A 21,942-nucleotide genomic window follows, 5' to 3' on the forward strand; every position below is an offset into this window, starting at 1 on the left:
GATGTCGGTCCCCCGTCATGACTCCTCGTCCGCCTCGGCCTTGACTTCGCCGTTCTCTTCCGCGTCCTAGAATCCGACATGTTAATCATCGTCCAGTGGGGCGTGGGGCACGCAATAAGTCGAACAGAAGGCAGCGCAAAGGCACGCCAAACATGAGCAAGGGACAAGCGTAAATCATGGTGTGGGCTGATCATACCGAGTCTTGTTGCTCTTGCCGACGATCCCTGCGATCTCCATCCTGCAGATTAAGAGAATCTAGACGCTTCTGGTTGTCTTCGGTGCCGTCAACCTCGTCGACGCGGGAAAGGGATCCAGCGTGGGCTCTACCCGCGGTCGGTGCGCCGTTTGCTGATCGTCTTTGCTCGGCCTGGTCTGTGATGGAAGCCCATTTCCTCTCGCGCAAGGCTTCTCTGGCCGCGGCGCTGTTCTGTTGCTCGGTGTAGTCGTGAGAGCAGTCATCGAATAGTTGGGGGTTAATCTCCATGAACAGCTTCATGGCGTTGTACACCATGCCGTGGATGGTGCTGTCAGAGGTTAGCGGGTCTCGAGTATAGGGAGCGTCCGTACTCACCGGTTCCAGTGGCCCTTTGAATTCTCATAGAGCGGCGCAAACATGATGGGCAGGATAATCTCGACGTTGTCGCTGACCAGGTTGCAAAAGTACTCGTTGTTCCAAAAGTAGAGCGCTCGCTCTGCGACCTGGAAGTGAGGGCTGGCTACAGACTTGGCGAGCTGGTGGAACAGAGGCTCCTGGACCTTGGCAAATTCGGCTGGATCCATAACTTCGAAGATGTCTTCGACCTCGTTAAGGAACATAACCTCTTTTGTGCTGTTGACCTTGGGCCAGTATCGCAAGAGGCCGAGCACGACCTGTACACGTTAGCTCAGTCACCGACAGAAACACAAGACGACTCACCTCTTCCGTCAGCGACGCGTCCTTTTCGAGGAACTGGACAATGCAGTATGCCAGCTGCGGGTGGTACATGCTCAGACTCTTGACTTTGTGCAATGGTATCAGCACCCTTGTCAAGAAGGTCTTGTGCTCCTCCTTCAGCGGCAGGGCGAATCCGTTGATAATGGAACCCAGAATCTCCAAAAGCTCGGCGATACCGTTGAATCGTTCCGTTTCGTATGTGAACTGGAAAAAGACGTTGTTGATGGAGCGGCGGATAAAGGAGCGGAGGTTGAGGAATTTGCCGTAGATTCGGTGCAGGGTCGTCTTGAGGAAGTCCCTCTCGCGCGGGTCCTCGGAGTCGAAGAGCTCCAGCAGCTGGAGGACGAAGCTGTGGTCAATGTAGGCTTTGGCAATGTTGGTATTGAAGTCTTGGCTCTCGATGAATCGGAGGAAGAACTCGTAGACGACCTGGATATGGGGCCATGCAACCTCCAGGACGGGCTCGTCTTCCTCGGGATCGAACGCTTCGCCCTGGGGGTTCATCGGCGGGGGGATAGGGCGGAAGAGGTTCTTGGCGAACATCTCGACGACTCTGGGGTACATGGGTTCCGTAATGACTTGGCGGTTGTTAGCAACGTAGTCGAGCAGCTCGTGGAGCGCCAATCGCTTGATCTCCTTGGACTTCATGTCACCGCTGGCATCGTTAAAGTCAAAGATGACGTTGCACTGGTCAATCTTTTGCATAAACAGCTCCTGGCGGCGGTTAGGGGGCACCTCGTGGAAGCCGGGGAGCTTCTCGAGCTCGCGGTGAGCAGAGATGTCGAATCGTGAAGAGTGCTGTCGCTTGGGTGTCCTGAGACCCTCGGGGACGTCCTTGGGAGTCTGGTGGAGGCGATCGAACATGAGCGACTTGGTGCCGGCCTTGGGGGGCGCGAGATCGTGCGGCATGGTCTCTGCGGCACCGGGAGGTGGGACGTGCTGGGAGAAAGTGTCAGGGATCAAGAGTATCATGAACAGGACGAAGGCCACAAGCTTACCGGAGCACTGGGGCTGATGATGACGGTAGGCGGCAAAGTTCCATGACGGCCTGGAGAACCTGCCCCGTTAGCACCTTGGGCAGCACCCGCAGAGCTGAAGCGGTCGGCACCTTGCTGGTTGCTCAATGGAGAGGGCTGGTTCGCGGTGCCGTGCTCTCCGCCGGCGTTGTTAGGAGGCAGGGGCTTGTTGCGGGCATCGGCGAGGTTCGTGGTGGAGGACGAGGGCGTCGGGTTGGGTGACTGGTTGGCATCTCTGCCTGAGCCAGCACCGCCGGGGGATGCGGTGCCATCTTTGGCGTCCTTGTTCTTCTTAGGCTTATTGGGGTCTTTGCCGCGCGAGAGCTGAGCATGCTGGGTTGTCAATATCGTGTTCAGCAGCGGGATTGGGCTTCAGGGGCAACGGGTATGAACGGAGACAACTCACCACCCTCTGGCTGAAGCGCTTCATTGTGGACGTCACTGTAGTGTTCCCTCTCTCCGTGGGGCGACAGACTCGCCGACTCGAAAGCTGCAACTAGAGACTGTAAACCGCAATGGACGCAGGTCCAACAACGATTCGGGATATGGAGGAGCGCAGGGCGGACGGTCGAGGTGCAGGTGGTGCTGCTGCTGCAGGGGGTTCAATATCGGCCGGGTGTCGTCGAATGTGGGCAGGCGATGCGGGCGGATTGGTAGACGGCCCGGACGGCGAGCTGCGCAATAGAATGAAGGGCTATGCGTGGGCGCGGTGGGTGTTCAGGCGGTAGCCAGCGCGTCGGCAGATCGATGTCAAGGTGATGAAAGGAGTGCGTTGCTGTCGCTTGTCGCTGTCGCTGTTGCTCGGCGAGTGCTAGGGTTGGGTTGTCAGGAAAGCGTCGCTTCTGGATGCGAAGAGCAGGGGGTGGAAGCTAGAGTCGAGAATTGGCGGGTGAGTTGCGACAAGGTAACGACGCATCAAAGGTTGGCAGATGAAGAAAAGAGGTATGGGCGATCGGGCAGCGAAAGAAGAGAGCCAGACGCGAGAGGTTGAAGGTAGATGGGGGGTGGAATCTCTGGATCGTCGGTAAAGCTGAAGTTGTTTGCGGGGCCCAGGTGTGAAGTGTGAGACGACGACGCGGGACCAGAAAGCCGACCTCCCCTAACGTGCTAGCGGCGGTGCAAATATTAAGGTAGAGAGAGCGGTGCTTTGGGAGTCTGGACAGCTGGAGACGGCCCCAGTGGTGCGGCGGCAGCCAGCCAGGAACAGGCCTTGACACTGTTGACACTGTTGACAGTAGGAGGCGCTGTTGACGCGGGAGTTGGGGGTTGGATAAGAAAGGTTCAGATAAGGCAAGTTCGACAGTCGGTCAATGACAGAATGGGTTTGGAAGAAGGAGAAGTGGTGTTGAAGATGCGCATTGGGATTCCAGAGAGGCACGCAGTCGGCATATACCCGGGTGCTGTTGTTGTAAGAGGGGACGGATGAGGTTGACGAGTGGAGGTCGAGGCAATGGCAGTGGCAGTGGCAGTGGGCAGTGGAAGGTGTGGTCTGGTGCTCCTCGCCTGCATCATCAACCCAACTGGACAGACTGCAATCGCACCTACTGCGCAGGAATTGGGTGGGTACGCCGCACCACAGGTGGGTTTTGGGCTGTTGAACTGGAGACGCACCTCAGGTCAGTCTGTACAGTCGCTGCGAGGATCACAACAGGGCACCACGAAGTACCTAGCAGGCCAACAGCGGCAGGCGTGCAGGCGCAGGTGCTGTGCAGAACGGATGGAGTAAAGGGACTTTGGTACCTCCTGTGAGTGACAACTGTCACCGACTGCCAAAGACTGGTGGCTGAGCACGGATCATTCTGGGATTAGGTAAGATAAGTTGCCCTCGTCTGGTTGGACAGCCGGGGTCACTGCTTCTTGCACTTTGGCAGCTGTGATTGGCGGGGTGGAAGCTGGACCCTGGAGCTCAATCTCTCCTGACGGGCATAGTGTTATTCCGGAGCATTTTGACGGGTCCGGGTCGGGTCACTGCACCACTGCACCCCTTTGGCCCCCACAGACCATCTCCACACAAATACATCACAATGCACACAGAGGCCATGACAGCACACTGCCAAGCCACGCTGCGAAACTGAAGAAAAGGGTCCCCATTCCGTTTGATCCGTGTCATTTCACGCTGACATACTGTGATGGCATCACTCTACGATCCGGTACTGCTGCTGCTCCTGCTGCTGCTGCAAGTCACCTGCTAGCCCTTGCAGGGACCTCTCCTTGGGACGCATCCCGCGCCATGTGGGCATCATCGCATCACCACGGGCCCAAGCTGCCTCAGAAACAACCGCCGCCCAGTTCTTCGGGAACAATTCTCCAAGTGGTCAACATTGGACGAAAAAAAGGGCCAGCTGAGGCATCTGAAACGCGAATACGTCTGTCTCCATTCCTGTGAGACTCTGCATCGCTGTAAATAGAGTTGATGGGGATTCCTGATGGGAGAATCGTCGCGTGTCTTTTACGTCCTTAATCCGTGTCTGAGGCGAGATTCATCTGATGTCTTCGGTGATGCCACACTGGATCTACCTACCTACCTTACTGCGTGGCAGAGAGGAAACTTCGCGACAATTTTTGTCGATTCCATCGCGCCTGCCGTTGCGCGCGCTGTACAGTGCAGGGACTCCATACGGCCCAGAGCACCCGCTGAAATGCAGTGACCATTCGGAACGGGCTACACTTCGCACCGTGCATCAAATCCATCACGGTCGCTCGGGACGGCATCACAATTCCAGTGACAGCCACGGGGTGACCAAAACGGCCTTCGGCCTGGATTTCAGTCTCGCCAAGCGCTCCCGCTGAGACATCTTCCATTACACGCGGTTCCACGGCTTCAAGTCAGAAGCAGCCAATCATCTGGCCCCGACTGACCACCACTAAATCTCGAACCAAGTGTGTCGATAGAAACCAACAATAAGCCGTCGCTATGGACACCCAGGTCGAACCAGTCAATGATGGAACGGCGAAAGAAGGCACCGAGGCCGTCGAGGGCGTCGAGGGCGTCGAAGGTGTTAATAAGGACGATATCTCAAAAGACCATGGCCCATCACCACCCAAAGACAGCAACTCGGCGCCCCGATTCCCGATCCCCAAGAGGACCATGGGCGCCGTCGAAATTCCCATGATTGTCATGAACCTGGATCGCACAGAAAAGGCTTTTGGCAACGTCTCGTCTTTCCAAAATGTGTGTATCGCGGGGTCACAGTCTCTATCCGATACTGACGCCAGGCCAGATCCTCGACAGTGAGCGCAACACAATCCCATTCTATCTCAACCCAGAGAGCCCTTTCCGCAGACCCATCATGTCTCACAGCGCTACGAGCCACAATGTGGTCTTGAAGGTCATGGTCCCGAAGCGGACCGGCAGGAAAAGGAAGAGAGGGTCGGATGGGCCGTGGGAAGGTGAAGTCGACATGCGCGATGTGCCCAGGGCCAGCCCAGGAGCCGAGCCCATTTACTCCAGGTCGAGGCTGGACAATCCAAAGCTTCTGCGGCGGAAAATGCGAGACAACGTTGACAGGTACAGCGTGGAAGCCGTCGGCGTCATCAAGCACACCCACCGCTTCAGAGGTGAAGACATTCCCATCCACTCATCTACGTCAACTGACAAGAGACAGGCATGGCGGATTTCCACTGGGGCCTCGAGCAGTCTCCCTTCATTTCGAGGTTCATGAACCAGGTCATGCCTGGCGATAGTAAGTTGAGTCCGAGCGCTGGCCGAATGGCATCTAACTCGCCACAGTCACCAAGATGAGGGACTTCAAGTTCATTGACGGCGTCGACAAGGGGCCCAACGTCGACATTGTGCCGCCGCCCGTGTGGACGCCAATGACGCTTCCCTTCATCTACAACTACTCCCAAAACCCCTATGTCCGCACTGAGCTCGACCAGACAGGCCAGGCGCAGCTCATCAACACCCAGCTGCCGACTCTCATCGGCTACTTCCTCAAAGCAGACCAGTATCCCATTCCGGCAGGCCCGCAAACACCGTACGACGGCTCTGACGAGGAGGTCACGTACTGCATAGCCCGCATGCTGGAGGCGATGGAGGAGCGGCCCATTTGGACGCGCCGGTCCCTAATGAACAAACTCGGGTCCGTTGTCCGCAACGCCAACGTCATGAAGCGCTGCGTCGGCTACGTCGGCTACCAGTTCCGTGGCGGGCCCTGGCGCGATGCCATCATCAAGTATGGCGTCGACCCGCGCACCGATCCCTCCTTCAGGACGTACCAGACGATGATCTTCAACATGCGCAAGCTCCAGGCTGGGCACATTGGTGAGACATGGCATGCTATCCGCAGCCTGCGCACAGAGCAGCGCCAGCCCCAGGGCGACAACCACGAGTCCCACGTCTTTGACGGCAAGTCGTACTGGACCGACGGCAAGGTTTGGCAGATTTGCGACATAACGGATCCCCTGATTGCAAACATCTTTGCAACGGCACCGCAGCGTCCCGAGGTGGACATCTACAATAGTGGCTGGTACCACCAGGGCACGTGGGCCAAGGTCAAGGGCATCATGAAGACCAAGATGATTGCGATCCAGTTTGGGCGCAAGCTCACGGACGACGACTTTGCCGGCATCTACGATGTGCGCGACACGACGCCGCCGCCGGGCTCCTCGAGCGTTCACGTGCCGCTGCCGGATCTCGAGCTCACCGACGCCGAGAAGCGTGTGCTGTACGGCCGCCGGTTCAAGGAACCCAAGAAGAAGCGCAAGGGCACCGCGTACCGCGTCACTAAGTCTAACGGGCCGCGGGGCGTTGCTGCCGCCGCCGCCGCGGGGCGCAAGGCTGCTCGTAAAGAGGACTCTGGTGCCGAAGACACTGACGAGGACGAAAGCGAGGACGACGTTGACTACCTCAATGATGACGATTACGAGCCCAAGAGGCGGGTTTTTGCACCCGTGCCTGGTCTTGATGAGGGCATGGAGGAGGAGGAAGAGGAAGAAGAGGGGCTAGAGGAGGAGTACGGCGATGAGGATGATGGAGACGGCTACGGGTACGATGACGATGAGGGATATATTGAGTACGATGAGCGTCTTATGGAAGAGACCGTTTTTCCCGAGCGGCGTGGCGTTCGCTTCGCAGACGATCAGGGAGGTGAGACGGACGTGGATGCGGCGTATCCCTCGGAAGTCCTGCCTTGATGTAATAGGGGTATGCCGGAATCCTCGACCTAGGGGTCATCACAGTAATGCGGCTCAAAGTGGAAGAAGAGAATCACTGGCGTAAGGTTCGCATTATGCTCTGTTTACAAACTAGGTCCCTCGGATATATATCTCATGCCCGTCTCTTATGCTACCGTATTCCGTGGCCTGCCCCCAGAAGTTGCAAATAGGAGAAATGCCAAGACGCGGCAATAACCGCACAAAACGTATATGTCAGAGCCATCGCGAAGGGAGAAGTTGGCGAGATGGACACAGAGAGAGGCCCTCACTGCACCCTGAGCACCTTGGTCTTGTTCTCCTTCTGCTGCCGCATCCCCTCCACCCACGCCGCCGTCTCCCGCAGCGCCCGCCGGGGATCCTTTTTCCGCTTCAGCAGGAACCCCTGGATCTCGGCCGGGCTGAAGAGGCCGTCGGGGATCAGGGCGCCAAACTCGTCGGCGATGCGTCCCAGCTCCTCGCCGTCGAATTCGTGGCGCTTGTTCTTCTCTGCTGCCTGTGCTGCCGCCGCGTCCGTCTCTGGTGACGATGGCGATGGAGAGGAGACTTTCTCTGTCGGAGAGGCGAAGGAAGACCGCAGAGGCAAAGGCGTCGACGGAGACGACGACGAAGAAGAACCGGAAGCGCTCCCGTTCCCGTTCATCACGATGGGCGGCGCGGGGTTCGTCGGCGGCGCGACGTGCCCGTCGACCCTCTTGGCCGGGCTCGCGCCGTCGGCCTCGTACATGCGCTGGAACAGCTCCGTCGCCTGCGCGGGCGTGGCGTTGGTGAAGCCGACCTGCAGGTCGACGCGTCCGGGGCGGATCAGGGCCTCGTCGAGGGATTCGGGCTTGTTGGTCGTCATGACGAGGATGCGGCCTTCTTGGGACGCGACGCCGTCGATGGCGTTGAGGAGGCCCGAGAGGGAGATGCCCTTTTTGTCGTCCTTGGATTCCTTTTTCAGGGCGCGAGCGAGGTCCGAGACTTTCCAGTCGTCTTTGTTCGTTGTCGAAGACGTCTTTTTGCTGCTTTCGTCCTTGGTGCTGTCCTTGGCGTTGTTGCGGTTGGGTTTGGAGTCGCCGTCTTTGGTGCCGTTGGGAGCACCACCACCACCACCGGCGTCAGTCTCCGTCTCGTCTTCGACGCGAGCGAGGCCCGCGGTGTCGATATCCTCCAGCAGCACCACGCACCGACGCGGCAGCGAGTTAAACAGCGTCCCCAGATCCTCCTCCGTCAACGTCGGCTCCAGCAGCGAAATCACAAAGATATCGAGCCCAAACACGCCAGCGAGCGCAAACGAAAGCGAAGTCTTGCCCGTCCCGGGCGGTCCATAGAACAAATACCCCCGCCGCAGCGGAATCCCGCGGTTCGCGTACCACCGCGGCGTCGCCGGGTGGAGGTACTCGTTCATGTCGGCCATGACCTGCGCCTTCTGCCGCGGGTCGAGCACGACGGTGCGCATGGGGCGGACGGGCCGGTTGGCGACCTGGCTCCAGTTATACCGCCCTCCGTAGCGGCGCATCGGCGCCGGGCTGGGCCGCTTGATGGTCGTGCGGGCGTAGTGGTCCTGGTAGTAGAACTCTTTGACGAAGCGGAGGAGCTCCTTGATGGGTTCCGGGTTGCGGCCGAAGCACGAGACGATGAGGTCCTCTTCCTTGCGGAAGGTGCCGTAGTTGGACTCGCCGTCGAAGACGGACTGCTGTTTGCGGTGGAGGCGGAAGTAGCGCTTCTTGTACCAGAAGCCGTGGACGCCGACGGCGGGGACGTATCGCGGGGGCTACTCAGTGTTAGTTACGTATCAGACATTGTGTAGAGACAGAACTTACAGCTTTGGCTTCTTGGTTGGAAAAGTTGAGAAACTCAGTCGCGCCGCTCCCGCTCCCGGCAATCGTCCTCGTCTGCAGGGCCTCGAGCTCCTCCTCCTCCTCCCACGCCGTCTTGCTGACTGTCTCGGCCGTCAGGGAGCGGGAGCTCGCCATCAGCGGCTGGAGCGCCAGCCACTTCATCATGTGCGTGTAAATCTCGTCGGTGCTCGAGACGTGGATGGAGCTCATGAAGTTATCCTGGATCAGGCGGAAGACGGCGCCGTAGGCCTGGCGGACGACGCGGTTCGCGGCCCAGAAGAAGCCCGCGAGCGTCAGGATCAGCGTCGGGTCGATGCCCAGGTTGGAGCCGATCATCTGGTACAGGAGCATCAGGGAGCGCACGACGGGGTTGAACTGCCCGCCCAGCATTGGCAGCAGGGACTCCATCATCTTGTTGCTGTTGCCCGCGCCGTAGCCTCCCCGGCCGCCCGTCATGTTCTCCGCCATGGCGGTCAGGTTGCCCTTGAAGAGGGTTGAGAAGTCCATCTTGCCCAAGTCTATCATCTTGGTGGCGATGGATTAGGGAGCGACAAGGTAGATGCAGACGCCTGCTTGTTTATATAGATACCCAGAACTAGGTCCAAAAGGCAGAAGCAGTGAATAGTGGGTTGAAATAAGACTCAGTTGAGGCAACCGGACTTGAATAAGCCGCGTACTTGGTTAGGCGATCGTTGCCTTGCCTTTGTGCCTAATGTCAGATACAATCCAAGAGAAAAGGACTATGCATAATAGACCAACTAAGAGTACGCGCCACTGTAGCCTCGTAGTCGACTCTGGAAGTCCGACTAAATCGGAATCCGAGGTCAGCAGAGTTGCCTGGAGTGGCGAATGAATCTACGGCCTCTGCCATGAGAAGAACTAAAGAGATTTGCGGCTCTGTGATTGAACCGTTGCAGCAGCTCTAGCCTGGTGACTACCGGTTCGAGTGCAACGAAAGAGAAGAGTGTGGGGGAGTGTACGTCAACGTCATCAGCAGCTCCAATTACCGTCAGCCTGTCAGGCTCGGGATGGGAATCGATTGGTCTAGCCTAGAAGACGAGAAACGATCCACGCTCGCGGCAGGCAGTGAAAGAAATCTGTTTGCATTCCTAGGTTGCACTTGCAGGTGCCGCGTTGCCTGGACTCGCCAGGATGGTGACTTGCAGAGAGATACCTATCGAGGTCGCATGTGACTCATGGGATCTAGATCTTCACAAAACAGAGACACACCATCCCAGCAACTACAGTGACTCTTCATCAGAGTTGGGATGGCAAAAAGGGTCGGCTCCGAGGGACTACCCAGTTCAAGACCGAGTTGCATTGTCTCTTTGTTGACGCTAAGAGGGGGGCGAAAGATATGCAGAGAAGTTGTAAGACTCAACGTTGGAAGGGTGCAGCACCCGGGAACAATGCTCGCGCAGTGGCGGGCTTGTACTCTTGAGGCCGCAGTCCTTTGCCCGTGTGGCTGAGGGCGCTGAGCCGTTTCTGGCCGCCGCTGCATGCTTCTGGTAGAGGATGCCTCAGGCAAGTGCCGTCTTAGCCGGGTAACGGTATCCGCAACGGCCCGGCATGGTCCACTTTACTCGGTCCCAACGACTGCCGCATCCGGTCCGGGCTTTGTCGGCCTTCCGGCTACCAGATAATGGGAGGCTCGCAAGATGAGACTTAGTTATGAAAGCCTCGATACTCGGCTCATTGAAATTGAGTTACTATTTCCCCGTCATGGGGTCTATCAACAACCAACGGTCCAAACGCCTCCCAATGCCATATACAATCGTCTTTCCCAAGTTCAAGTCCCTTTTGCTCGCCTCCCTTCTGCTCGTCCACTCCCATCAGCTTGATCTCCCATGCTCTCCAGACATTGATTTTCTCACACTTCACTTAAGATAGCACTGCAGGGCGCATCTGTCGCCACCCCCGTTTTTGCTAACGTGCTTGAACTTTGCCCCCTCGTTTCTCCCCGCCCGCGCGCAGGGCAAGTCGCAGTCCGAGTCCTTTTAAGGGTCGCTGCCGCTGTTGGTATCGTTGCAGTTGTACCAGGCCTCGACGCTGAGCTTCTCGTACTTACACAGCGGGTCTTCACTGATGAGCTCCATCGACTAGAAGCCGACGACGCCAAGAGCGAAGAGGACGGTGGTGAACTTCATGTTGAGAAGGGGGAAACGGGGTAACGTAAAGATAGATTTACGTAGATTTTAGATGTAGAGCAGTAACTTTTGAGTTGAACTTATTAATTCCCGCGAATCGAAGCATCGTATAGGAGCCTGTGTTCGGATTGCTCCCACCTTCCATCGTCAACTCACCGCAACCGCAGTTGCGTAGATCGCAACTAGCTCTTTGAAATCTAAAGAGAGTGCACTCGTATGCGTAGTTGATCGTAAACTCTCCTAAAGCTATACGGGACTATTTTCGTATGGCAAAAGGGGCCAGTCAAGTCAAAGAACATCGCAAACTCACAAGGACAACTTCAAGGGCAGGGCGTACCCGAATTGTGTCTAATCTTCCAGGTGGAACTATACAGCACCTAGACGATTCTCAAGACCCTGAAGTGGCTCAAGAACGAGCCAGAGGCGCCAGAGCGCGAGTTATTCCCACCTGGTTATGGATCTCGGACTCTGCTTGACTAAATATCATGACAACTAACGAGTCATTGCGAGTGCTTGACCACGGACGAGCTCCAGTATCTGCCGAGGAATTCACAACGAATGCGGCAATGATGAGCCTACGGAGTGTTCCGCCGCAGAGACGAAAACGAACCGAAAGATAGTGTACGAAGTAGGCTATGAAGGTCGTGTTTGAATGTTTAGGTCCACAAGTGAGTACTGTTTTTGTGGTAAATTATTCGCATGCTAGCGATGGTCAGAATTAGGTGCGCTTTGTTGATATCTCTGGAGTTATCCGTAGATGTCAGAAGGGCGGGTGACTATTCTCTCTGAAGTTGGTCATGTACGCCCCGGCATCTAACCGGGGCGATCTGGCGGCGTTCTTGATACATGGGCATAACGATGAGGAACGGATATCATCGAGAGGATAGTGAGTGGATAATCTCCCTCGACAGAGTCCCAGCATCGTCAGCCTCCAGGCTTCCTCATACTCCGAACCTTTACAAGCGGTCCTAGAAGCCATAAATTGAATTTGTATCTTTCATGTGCTAGTTATTGGGCTCTTGAGCGTGTAATGATAGAGATTAAGTCCCATGCTATGTCTACTGTCATCAGAGTTTCCCTACTCCCACCCTTATAGCCTGACACCTGAACGGCTTTAGTCAGATCGACGTCGTTGTCAACTTGACGCTCGCGCAGGCTACTCCCTACAGAACGATAGGCAGGTCTTGAGGTTAGTTGACCATTGAGATGCGAATTGAGTAGCCTCCGTACACGTAGTTGGCGAGGGATGAACAACGGTCCTCGCATATGCCTACGAGCCCCTTTCACTCCGGTCTATCTGGAAAGGCAAATTTGGTGAGCAGCTATCTGTCCGCTAAATACTAACAGAACTGCCTGGGATATCTACACAGCTGGTCAATGTCCGAGGATCTCTGTGCTAGGCCAGTAGTCATTTCACCGTCACCTTGGACATAGGGGTGGGTGTCAGTACGGAAAGTTCAACGCAGAAGTCAGATCAATTCCAGTTCGTGGTATCAAAGCTGGCCGCTTCGTCCAAACGACTGTGTAGGCTGGTCTCCATGCTTGATTTACGGCCGTGTTGAGAGAGCTCCAGTGCTCGAAGTCGTGAAGAGTTGAACGGGAGTCTTCGAAGATCCGCAAAGTTGGCTTTGACTTGGACAGAGAGTGACAGTTAGCTGTCATCGAACACACCGCCAGAGCAACTCAATTGCCCAAGCCACTCAAAGAGATCTAGTAGTCATTGCGATGGTGATGTTCAAATTGGATTTGGAAACTTGACCAAGCACTACGTTGCCCTCGGGCGACCACTGCCGCAAGTAGTGGCCTCTGAGATATCTGGATACTGGATCGGGAGGCTGCATTCATAGCATGGATTTATCTTTCCTACCGTTTGCATACCTTCTAGAAGTCTAAGTCACATGGTACATTCCCTAGCTTACTGGACAGACCGCAATCGAGTTTCTCGCGCTTCTATCTCTAGCCCGCGACTTGTCGTTAGCTGATCACCACCACGGGTGAGTGTCCTCAGCCCAGACAAAGGGCATAACAGCCTGATTTGTGACACTTCTTCACATACTAAGACAGTCTCGAGACTATAATTATTGACCGTACTGGACTCGGAGTACATAGCGAATGGCTGGTCACCAAGGAGTTGCCTATTTAGAGAGCATGACCACATCGTCACATCTATATTCTAAACCAACCATCGACCATGCCAGGGAAGTCAACATGCCTTGTGCAGTGCTGAAGCTGAACACAACGTCAGGGCCTCTCCCCTCTACAGTACGTCTGTGGTTATAGGACTGACACCTGCAATCATGACTGATTGTTGAAGAAGTCGTCAAGGAAAGGAGAAAGTAGTCGGGAAGAGGCTGAAGATGGAGGACTAGTGATTGTCAGCTTCATCTCCCTCGGCATCTGGAAGTCTCCCTTCTTCGCTTAGTATTCAAAAAGGTATACGTATTAAAGGGATCTAGAGAGTGCGAAGCAACTTCTCATGCGCCTGCCTAGGGAGTGCCAAGAAGCCATTTATCGATCTCACAAAGGCAGACACTAGAGCTCCGCCTCCCAGGCACTTGCAGACAGACGCGGTAGGCTTTCAGCCGCACATCGATCAACAGTTGGCGACTTCTGTTCGATTCGAAAGAAGCATTTAGCAGACAAAGCGCTGGAACCAAAGATATCAAAGCGGCCCCGAGTCGAGTCTTGGCTGCTGCAGAGAAGATACTCCCACGAGATGAACTGCCGCTGCGTCAGCAACCCTTCGAAACTGGAACTAATGGTATACAGCGAGGGACTCTGGTTTCAAGAAATTCTTTAGGGCTTCAACCAGCACAATCGGCATCTCGACCGAATACGTGGCTTCGATGTTGACTACTACCGCAACATGGCTGGGCTGAGTATAAACACCACTGCTTCAAAGACGTGGTTTCTGCCACATGCTCGAAACAGACTCTCTGTGTTTGTCATTCGTCAGGACTTGTAAGTTCTACCATCTGGACGCGACGGCTTCTTTAAGCAAAAGTACTTCGATCACAGACTGATTACATCTCGTCCTTCAACCCCAAAGGCCCAGATCAAGGTTGGTAGCTATAAATTGGCTATGTGATACGGATGCCCAGAGTCTCGCTGACAATGGTACCTCTCGCTGCTCTCGCTTGGGATCTGATACAGCAGCTGGGTATCTCAGTCAACCTCTTTTAGTGGACAAGACCATCTGAAAGAGTGTACATATTCAAGTTGGGCCATATCTACAAGGGAAAGTCTACAGAAGTGCTCCAGGTTGTTCGATATGGGACATGCTCGAACTCAGCACCCGTGACACAAAGAGCCGCAGCAACGCGTATTAAATGTGACAGGGGCATCTCTTCAGAGACTTCATGATTAACATCTAGATACTACAGCTTTGAAAGAACCAGCAACAAGTCGAGCAATCCATACACAGGTTGACTCTGGGCAAGCCAGGAAATCGGACATCGAAGCTCTCCTGTTGTCTTCTCCATCTACCTCGTTCCATAAGGCAATCCAGGCACCGACTGCTTCCAAGCCATCAATATCACACATGAGTATGCAAGCATGTCTTCTTTCCAGACTGTCTTACACTAACGCAGCTCGACTCAATTCATCGCAGACAAGTCAGAGTTCCACCATGACGTGAAGTCCACCATGAAACTCTCTAATCCCACCTTGAGCTGGTTTATTCCGACGGAGTGTCTGTATCGACGAGCAAACAATGTCTCTCGATCGGCACCGCTCGATCCGTCACCTTTCACATACTTCGCGTCGAGTTCCCCAAAAAGCAAAGTCCAAAAATCGACAAACCTTCACCATACCAGTCCGGCTATTGCAACATGAACAAAAGATCCCATTCGAGTCAGCACATCATCAGTCCATCCGAGTCATCCCTCTCGTTTTCATCTCACAACTCCCGCAAGGATCCAACTCTGCTGCTCGAGGTCTAGACCAGGTCTAGGATCTTTCTTTTTCGCCTTCCGCCCCCTTACTAAGAGAAGAAAGTAAAAATACTCCGAGGACAAACTTCTGCCATCCGATCCAAAAAGCAAACATGACCCTTCTTTTTGCAATATCCAAACCAACAGTTTCAGGGACGAACTAGCCTGGTCTTTTTTGATAAACCCCAACTATCCCAAAACTCAATGACCCATTGACCCCCATCCAGCCTACATGAACACCCTCTGATCTTCTCATCAAACCTAAACGTCCGTCGATATTCTTATTCCATTAGCCACATTTCATCAATCAAAGCCCCCAAGTCCAATCCCAACCGTCATCAAAAAAATGCTCCGAAAACCCACATCGTCGACCGTTGACCCAAAGAAAGTCTTCAAGACATTAATAACTCTCAAACGTATCCCCCTTTTTTCTTCTCGCCAAAAGACGAATCCACGTTCCACACCCCCGGTATCACTCTTACACGCCAACATCCGCCCCTCCTCCAACATCGTGGGCTCCACATCCCGTCGATGAGCGTAACCACAGCAGGCCATCGAACCGAGCATCACCCAAAAAATCCTCAACCCATGATCCCAGCCATAGTCCGCTTCCCTAACCTCCCCATGATCCCTCATCCCCGCTAGACTCGTTGCCGATGGGGGAGTAGAGACCTCCATCTACACAAGACTCCGTTTAATCTCCCCTACTCGTCGTCGTCGCTCAAACGAAACACGCCAACGCGTCAACTTACGTAGGCAAACTTGCGCGTTGGATTGTGTGTTGCCGCACCCTCAGACATTGTGCACTCTTGGCCTCATTGTTCGCTGATGCCCTCGAGACGTGTTGCTGAGACAATTGGACATGAAAATCAAACCCAGTCGGCCACCGGGCCTTACGCCGGTTTTTGATCGGAAGCTATTCCCATCAGGACAACGGCCGAAAGTGCCATAACCGCGATATCTTAGCGAAACCACACTCCAGGTATACCGCACCCGGCAGCAGCATTCGTCTACACCAGCCGCGCGGCCAGAGATACTTCAGAAGAACATCCGCAATAGGCAAACACAAAACTGTAGCTTGCCACCATACTCTCAGTGCTAGAACCATGAGGATGAGGCTGGGAGCAGTACTCTCTGCCACAAAGTCAGACACGCGAGCAGACATGCCCATGGGCCCATCCACAACGGCGAAGAGGACACAATGCCCTCAAGGTCGCAATCTACATGCTTCACCAACGATCCCACAGCCTTTCCCACTGAGCCCACCGCGATCATACCACATCATCTTGGGGGGAAGTGATGGAAAACCCTCCGGTTCCGCCGTCCCGGTCCTTGTTTTTAGGAAGCCCGCCGCCCACAGAGTTGGACTGCGAGTTCATCTGTATAGACACCCATGAACCATGGCATCTCATCTCCCACAGGGCCACAAGTACACAGCAGACCCAAACATGCTATGCGACAGCTCATCTCCTCCGCATCTCGTCAATATCGCTCGGCAACGGCATTTGGGATGTCAGAAAACCTTGGCGTATCCGGCTATCAACGTAAGGTAGGAAAACACAAGATTAAGCGCACCGAATACATTGATCGCCCGAGTCTATTCCTCCCTAATGCCCCCCTCTGTTGCCTCGAATGCGGGTCCCAACGCTACGGATCAATGTCGACATCTCCAAGGGAAAAGCTAGATAAAATGTAAAGACAGACAGATACGCGAACTTTTGGGCAGTATCCAGATAATGTCTGCAGTAGCATTGCTGAGCCACCTCGGCTTGCTCATTTCACATGCGCGTTTCCTCGAGCTACGCCATTATGTCACAAAGCATGGGAACTCCCAGACGGCGAGGACGGGGATAGACGGGTGTGTGTCGATCTGGGCAGAAACTCATCTCTATCTCGGACCACGTCCCTCTAGCATCTTGCAAACTAAAAATGAAAACGTACCAAAGAGCCATGCGTTCAACGGCCTCCCACGCGAGCTCATGGAGCACCGTGATCCACCATCCCCATCTTCGATCCTCAACTATCAGACATCATGTCACGTCTTGCCAGCCGAGTTCTCTAAAGGCCCAACGCACAGGAAACCTCGTCCATGATCTCCACTTTGGAACGACTGCGCACCCCCCAAGCTCCATGCAGCGGGCTCTTCCCCTCCTCGAGCATCAACCAGAAGTCCGCCGAGACCACCCGAGTCAAAACACCAGGGAGAGACACAAGATTACCCGGCGAAGAGCAGACTGCACTCTGCTAAGCATACTTCCAACAAGGACGGAACTCCCTATCGCAAACCCCAAGAAAAGCTGTCCACCGTTCCCACAGTTTCCCAAATACCCACACAAGCTCCCCATTGCTCCACAACGTATCCCCATACCGGTGAACATGCCCCCTAGCCGACATCTCACACGCATACACATCCACATGGAGTACAGCATCCCACTCCGTCTCTGCGTCTTCTTACCTCCGAGCCTTCTCCAGTCTATCCATCTCTCGGCCGTTGGGGCGTGACGGATCTGGGTCTCTGTCTCTCTCTTACAATGTCCAACCTAGATGGCGCCATCAACCGCCTGATCGTCTAACGCGTGCCTCGCCTCTCTGCTTGTCATGTTCTCCCCGTTCTGATCTCACGCCTGTCTGACTCGAAAGGGATACACACGCCACAAAAGACACGAGGTTGATCCCCAGACAGACAAGTCTAATACGCGCGTAACGGCTGGCTCACATCATCAAAATTCGCAAATCCTAGTGCCACCCGCTGATCCTCCTTAGAGACCTCACATGCCCGTAGGCAGACAAACGGAACCTGATATCTGAAAATCCAAAAGTCTCACTCACATGAGCCCCCAAACAAAAAAGAACAGACAACCACACACACCCATCAAGCATCTGCAGGCATCTACAAGCATCAGATATCAAACCCGCCTTCTCGTCGTCCTTCCCCAGGATGCTCGGCAAACATCCGGGATATCAATATCCTTCCCCAGTCATCGTCGTCAAGACTATCATCATCATCCCACATACTCCTCCATGCAGAGAGCACACACACACCCTCCTCAACCCTAGACAAATCCAGGTAAGGTAACCCACGCTGCCAAAAACAAACATTACTACCATTCCCAATGAGGCAGCACTTGGATATCAAAAAAAGCTCAAAGCTCAACCCACGCATCCACGCAACGCGGGACGATAGTCTCACATACATCAGTGACATTCGTGACCTTCAAGATACTTCTACTTCGTCCACACTGGTTGACATCACGATACATTCGCGATACATCCCCCTCCAGCTTCTACTAGAACCGCGCCCCCTCCAAGCTCCGCCAACAACTTCCGAGCTCCGAGCGACTCTCAATATTCCTTCTACTACCTCAACCCGCATAGTTCTGACATTCCCTTGACCTCACCTCACATGGACCTGACCTCAGATCACTCCTTTGCCGGGAGGAGCAAAGCCAGCCATATCCTGTCCCTGTACTCCGTACATCGCCCAAGAGCCGGCCGGCAGCACGCCCACAGCTCAGAAACGGAACCACCAAAACTTCCTCCCAAGGCCCTGCCCTGTCCTCTGCATCTGTACCCGTACCACCGAAGCGTCGCCCGCCCTTATTCCCACGTGAATCCCGGCTACGAAGCATCTACAGAACACCGGGCTATCCGTGCTGCAAGCCCATGAGCAACAGACGGGGGAGGACAATGCTCCTGCATTGCAAAACCTGCCGGCGAGGTGAAGCAGCAGCGGCGGCGCGGACGAGGTGCGGTCAACGGACGAGGGTCCGGAAAGACAGAAATTCACACAATCCATATGCCGAGCCAGACAGAGCTCAGAGAGCGGCGGACCCCCCAGCCTCTCTTCCCACCCATGTCATCGAACCCCTGTCCAACCGTCCAAATAAAACCCCATGCCAGCGGTCCCAAAGGGGCCCCCAGACGGCCCCGACGCCCCCCCAAGGTGAGCAGTCAGGTGTAACCCTCTCACCGACATATCCCTCACCCCAGACCTGTCGTCCAACGTCGACTCATATCGAAGGCTTACTGCGTACCGTCCTCCTACCTCCCATCGCCCGCCGCCGCCCAAAAAGGTGTCATACTGCCTCGATTAGACGCGTCTACGCGCTGTTCCTCGGCACGTCTTCCCAAACGGCTGCCTTTTCGATACCCCCAGAACGTCCCCATTGGCACCATGCCTCTTTCACCAAAGGCACCCACGCACCATCACCCCCCTGCTCGATAACGGCGCTGTGTAACCGTTGCTACACCACAAAAGCTGACGAAAGCACTAGGGGAACCGTTCGCTAAAGAAGGACCAGCCCGCACAACCCTCGTTGCCAACAGTGCCCCTTGCTCATGACCCCCCGGCCTGCATCTACCCTCCATCACGAACTCTGCAAACTGGTCTTCTTTCGTGCTTTGCCCTCACCAAAAGGCCACGGATCGCGGCCACTGTCCGGGCTGCCTCCCCTTCTCTCTCATCAGATGATTCTTGCGTATCCGTACTCGTTATCTTCCCGTTGTCATTGTCCGTGCCTTCCTGCGACCTACCGTCATATTCCCGGCCGTGTAATCAGGCAGCTCACCACGCGGCACGTGTCGTTGAAGAAGAGCAGCACTAGCACTAAACAGAGGGAGGGGAGGGAAAGGGAGGGATGCTCCGCGCTCCGCACCACTGGTGCCTCGATGCAACTCTCACATCAGATGTGAGGCTCTGCATGAGTAGGAATGCAGTGCATATCCTGCCTTGCTTCTGCTGCTCCGCTCCCGAAGGGAACTCGCAATGAATGTTGTTCGGCAGGATCCATCCCGCTACTTTTATCCTGCCAATGACATGCTCACGTGAACAAATGGCCATCCGTCGTCGCCAGGGGAGGGTATTTTGGCCGATGAGGTGGCTGGGGGCGAAAAGCAGCAAGTTTCCCAAAGATGACAACTCCAAAAGAAGAGATAGGGGCACCAACATCCAGGCGGTCGGTGTCGATCGAGACCACCGCGCGATCCCGGTACCCGATGTACATGGCCCCTGAGAGGGGGAAACCCCCGATGTCGAGCAGGAGAGTCCCGCCGCCCATATCGCGCAGTCTTTTCGGGACGCAAGGTCAAAAGGTTCTCTATCCCCGGCCAGCTGTTATTGTCCGCTGCCCTTGCGATCCGCTCAGCCCACACTTTGGTGGCTGGTCAAGAATAAAATGGCCCGCGAGATGGTCCGCCATGGGCGATCGCAGTCGTGTAACGATCAAACGGCCTTTTCAGCAGTGTGATGCAACCCTGCCAACGGCAAATGGTACGAAAATCCGTCTTCTCTCTGTTATTGACCTGGCGTCGGACGAGTGTCAGATCCGACCTGTCTCAAAAACAAGACGCAAAAGCAACAACCTCGAACCAGAGACAAAAAGGAAACAAAGCGACGGGTCAGCTCTCACCCGTTTCGTGACGTGGCAGTCCGCACTCTGACGCCTTCTTGATGAATCCACGAGCATCATCAGCAGGCTGTCTCGACAGGTACTGCTACTCGAGCATGCCAGATGCAGACCGCCGCAGATTTCCCCCATGCGTCGCTGCCTGCTCACCCGACTCTCACTCACCTGGGTCAGGATGAGATGATCAAAAAGAAAAAGCTGCATAGTTGGTTCCATCTTTTGATGACCCCAAGGTGTTGAAGACACAGAATCAGCCATATGACAACTCATAAACACCATCCACGGGGAGGGGGCCAAATTCCCCCATCCGTGCTGACATGCGTGAGGCGGACAAGATGCGATTATGCTGTGTAGCTGGATCAGCCAATTCGCTTCCGAAGAGGCCTGGAGTCCCTGCTTTCCCGGCTTGAGCCACCTAGACTTCTAGGCTGAAGTGAAGGCATCCTCAGGTGACACTGGCCCAGGAGTGATATCGTCTCGAGGCCACTTTCGTCAACACGAGACGCGGGTGCCATGCGGGTTTGTGGCCCCAAGGACCGGTGGTCTTGGAGCTGACAGCTCAGGTCGTACAAGTATGGAGGAAAAGCAAACGCGTGATTCGGTGAAGAGTGCGGATTGTCGTCCGCCTCACCGACGTGCACTGAAACCTGACCCCCAGTCTTTGGTTAGCAACAGGCGGCCAGGGCAATAGCGCCAGCTAGAACAAGATCATTAGCGTAATCAGCAGAAACGGATCCCGTGACGCTGGAGTACATCTGCAGGCTGCACGAGGTGAAGAAAGCAGTAAGGCGGAGGATTGTCAGACATGGTGGGAGGGGGACGTCGGTGAGCCGGCGGCGTAAGAGAGGCGTAGCAAAACAACTTTTCGCTACAGATGCCCGCCGTGCTGGGTGGCTTGTCGCTGCAGACAACGGCGCAAGGTGCTGGGCATTCAAATGCAAGCAGCCGTTGCATCGTAGAAACGACACCTGAGCCACCATGAGACGCGGTCCGCAGCGTACCAGGCAATAAGTCGTGACCATCAGCGACCGCATCGGGACAGCTGCACATTCCAAGACTGACCGGCGTAGCAACGTGTCTCTGAAGCCCCTCAAGCTTACTACGGCACCTCCTCTTCTCGTTTGCGAACGTCCGCTCTGTCGAGAGAAGGAAACAAAAATGACATGTCGCAAAGCTCCAAACGGCACCTTGGCCGCCAGCGAAGCAACGTTGAGGAGGGGCCGGCCCGGGTAGGGTGTGAGTGCTGCGAGCCGACTACCGATCTCCGTATATGGACGCCGGAGACCCTGGCTTGAGTTGCCTGATCCGGAGACTCGTGCGGCATGGAAGATAGATTGTGGGCGGAGGGGTGCGCCTTGTGGTTGGAACGGACTCTACCGGATTCAGGGGCCCGGTCAATGTAGGCTGGCTGCTGTACCGTGGCCACTGACCTTTTGATTCGGCGGTCGGTGTTATCTTGCTGTGAGAGGCGCGACGGCGGCAGGTATTGACTTTGAGGTGCACATAGTAGCAGTCGTGGCGGGAGAGTCCG

General features: G+C 55.3%; 5 protein-coding genes across 5 annotated transcripts; 2 read left to right on the forward strand and 3 right to left on the reverse strand.

Moving 5' to 3' along the window:
* Positions 1 to 15: 15 nt before the first annotated feature.
* CABS01_11369 (protein phosphatase 2A regulatory B subunit) lies at positions 16 to 2,380 on the reverse strand (the record flags this gene model as incomplete). Its single annotated transcript, XM_060544724.1, has 6 exons — positions 16 to 66; positions 197 to 524; positions 572 to 870; positions 917 to 1,873; positions 1,933 to 2,283; positions 2,357 to 2,380. 6 exons carry the CDS (start codon positions 2,378 to 2,380, stop codon positions 16 to 18), a joined length of 2,010 nt encoding a protein of 669 aa, XP_060397546.1.
* A 2,484-nt stretch (positions 2,381 to 4,864) lies between these two features.
* CABS01_11370 (uncharacterized protein) lies at positions 4,865 to 7,086 on the forward strand (the record flags this gene model as incomplete). Its single annotated transcript, XM_060544725.1, has 4 exons — positions 4,865 to 5,122; positions 5,172 to 5,508; positions 5,556 to 5,633; positions 5,681 to 7,086. The coding sequence occupies 4 exons, from the start codon at positions 4,865 to 4,867 to the stop codon at positions 7,084 to 7,086; spliced, it is 2,079 nt and encodes a 692-aa protein (XP_060397547.1).
* Positions 7,087 to 7,372: 286 nt separating this feature from the next.
* Positions 7,373 to 9,452, reverse strand: CABS01_11371 (uncharacterized protein; the record flags this gene model as incomplete). Its single annotated transcript, XM_060544726.1, has 2 exons — positions 7,373 to 8,860; positions 8,910 to 9,452. The coding sequence occupies 2 exons, from the start codon at positions 9,450 to 9,452 to the stop codon at positions 7,373 to 7,375; spliced, it is 2,031 nt and encodes a 676-aa protein (XP_060397548.1).
* Positions 9,453 to 10,924: 1,472 nt separating this feature from the next.
* On the reverse strand, positions 10,925 to 11,023 carry CABS01_11372 (uncharacterized protein; the record flags this gene model as incomplete). Its single annotated transcript, XM_060544727.1, has 1 exon — positions 10,925 to 11,023. One exon carries the CDS (start codon positions 11,021 to 11,023, stop codon positions 10,925 to 10,927), a length of 99 nt encoding a protein of 32 aa, XP_060397549.1.
* A 5,933-nt stretch (positions 11,024 to 16,956) lies between these two features.
* On the forward strand, positions 16,957 to 17,508 carry CABS01_11373 (uncharacterized protein; the record flags this gene model as incomplete). Its single annotated transcript, XM_060544728.1, has 1 exon — positions 16,957 to 17,508. One exon carries the CDS (start codon positions 16,957 to 16,959, stop codon positions 17,506 to 17,508), a length of 552 nt encoding a protein of 183 aa, XP_060397550.1.
* Positions 17,509 to 21,942: the final 4,434 nt, after the last annotated feature.

The sequence above is a fragment of the Colletotrichum abscissum genome (assembly GCF_030869225.1).
Source record: "Colletotrichum abscissum strain IMI 504890 chromosome Unknown Scaffold_31.1, whole genome shotgun sequence".
Lineage (NCBI taxonomy): Eukaryota > Fungi > Ascomycota > Sordariomycetes > Glomerellales > Glomerellaceae > Colletotrichum > Colletotrichum abscissum.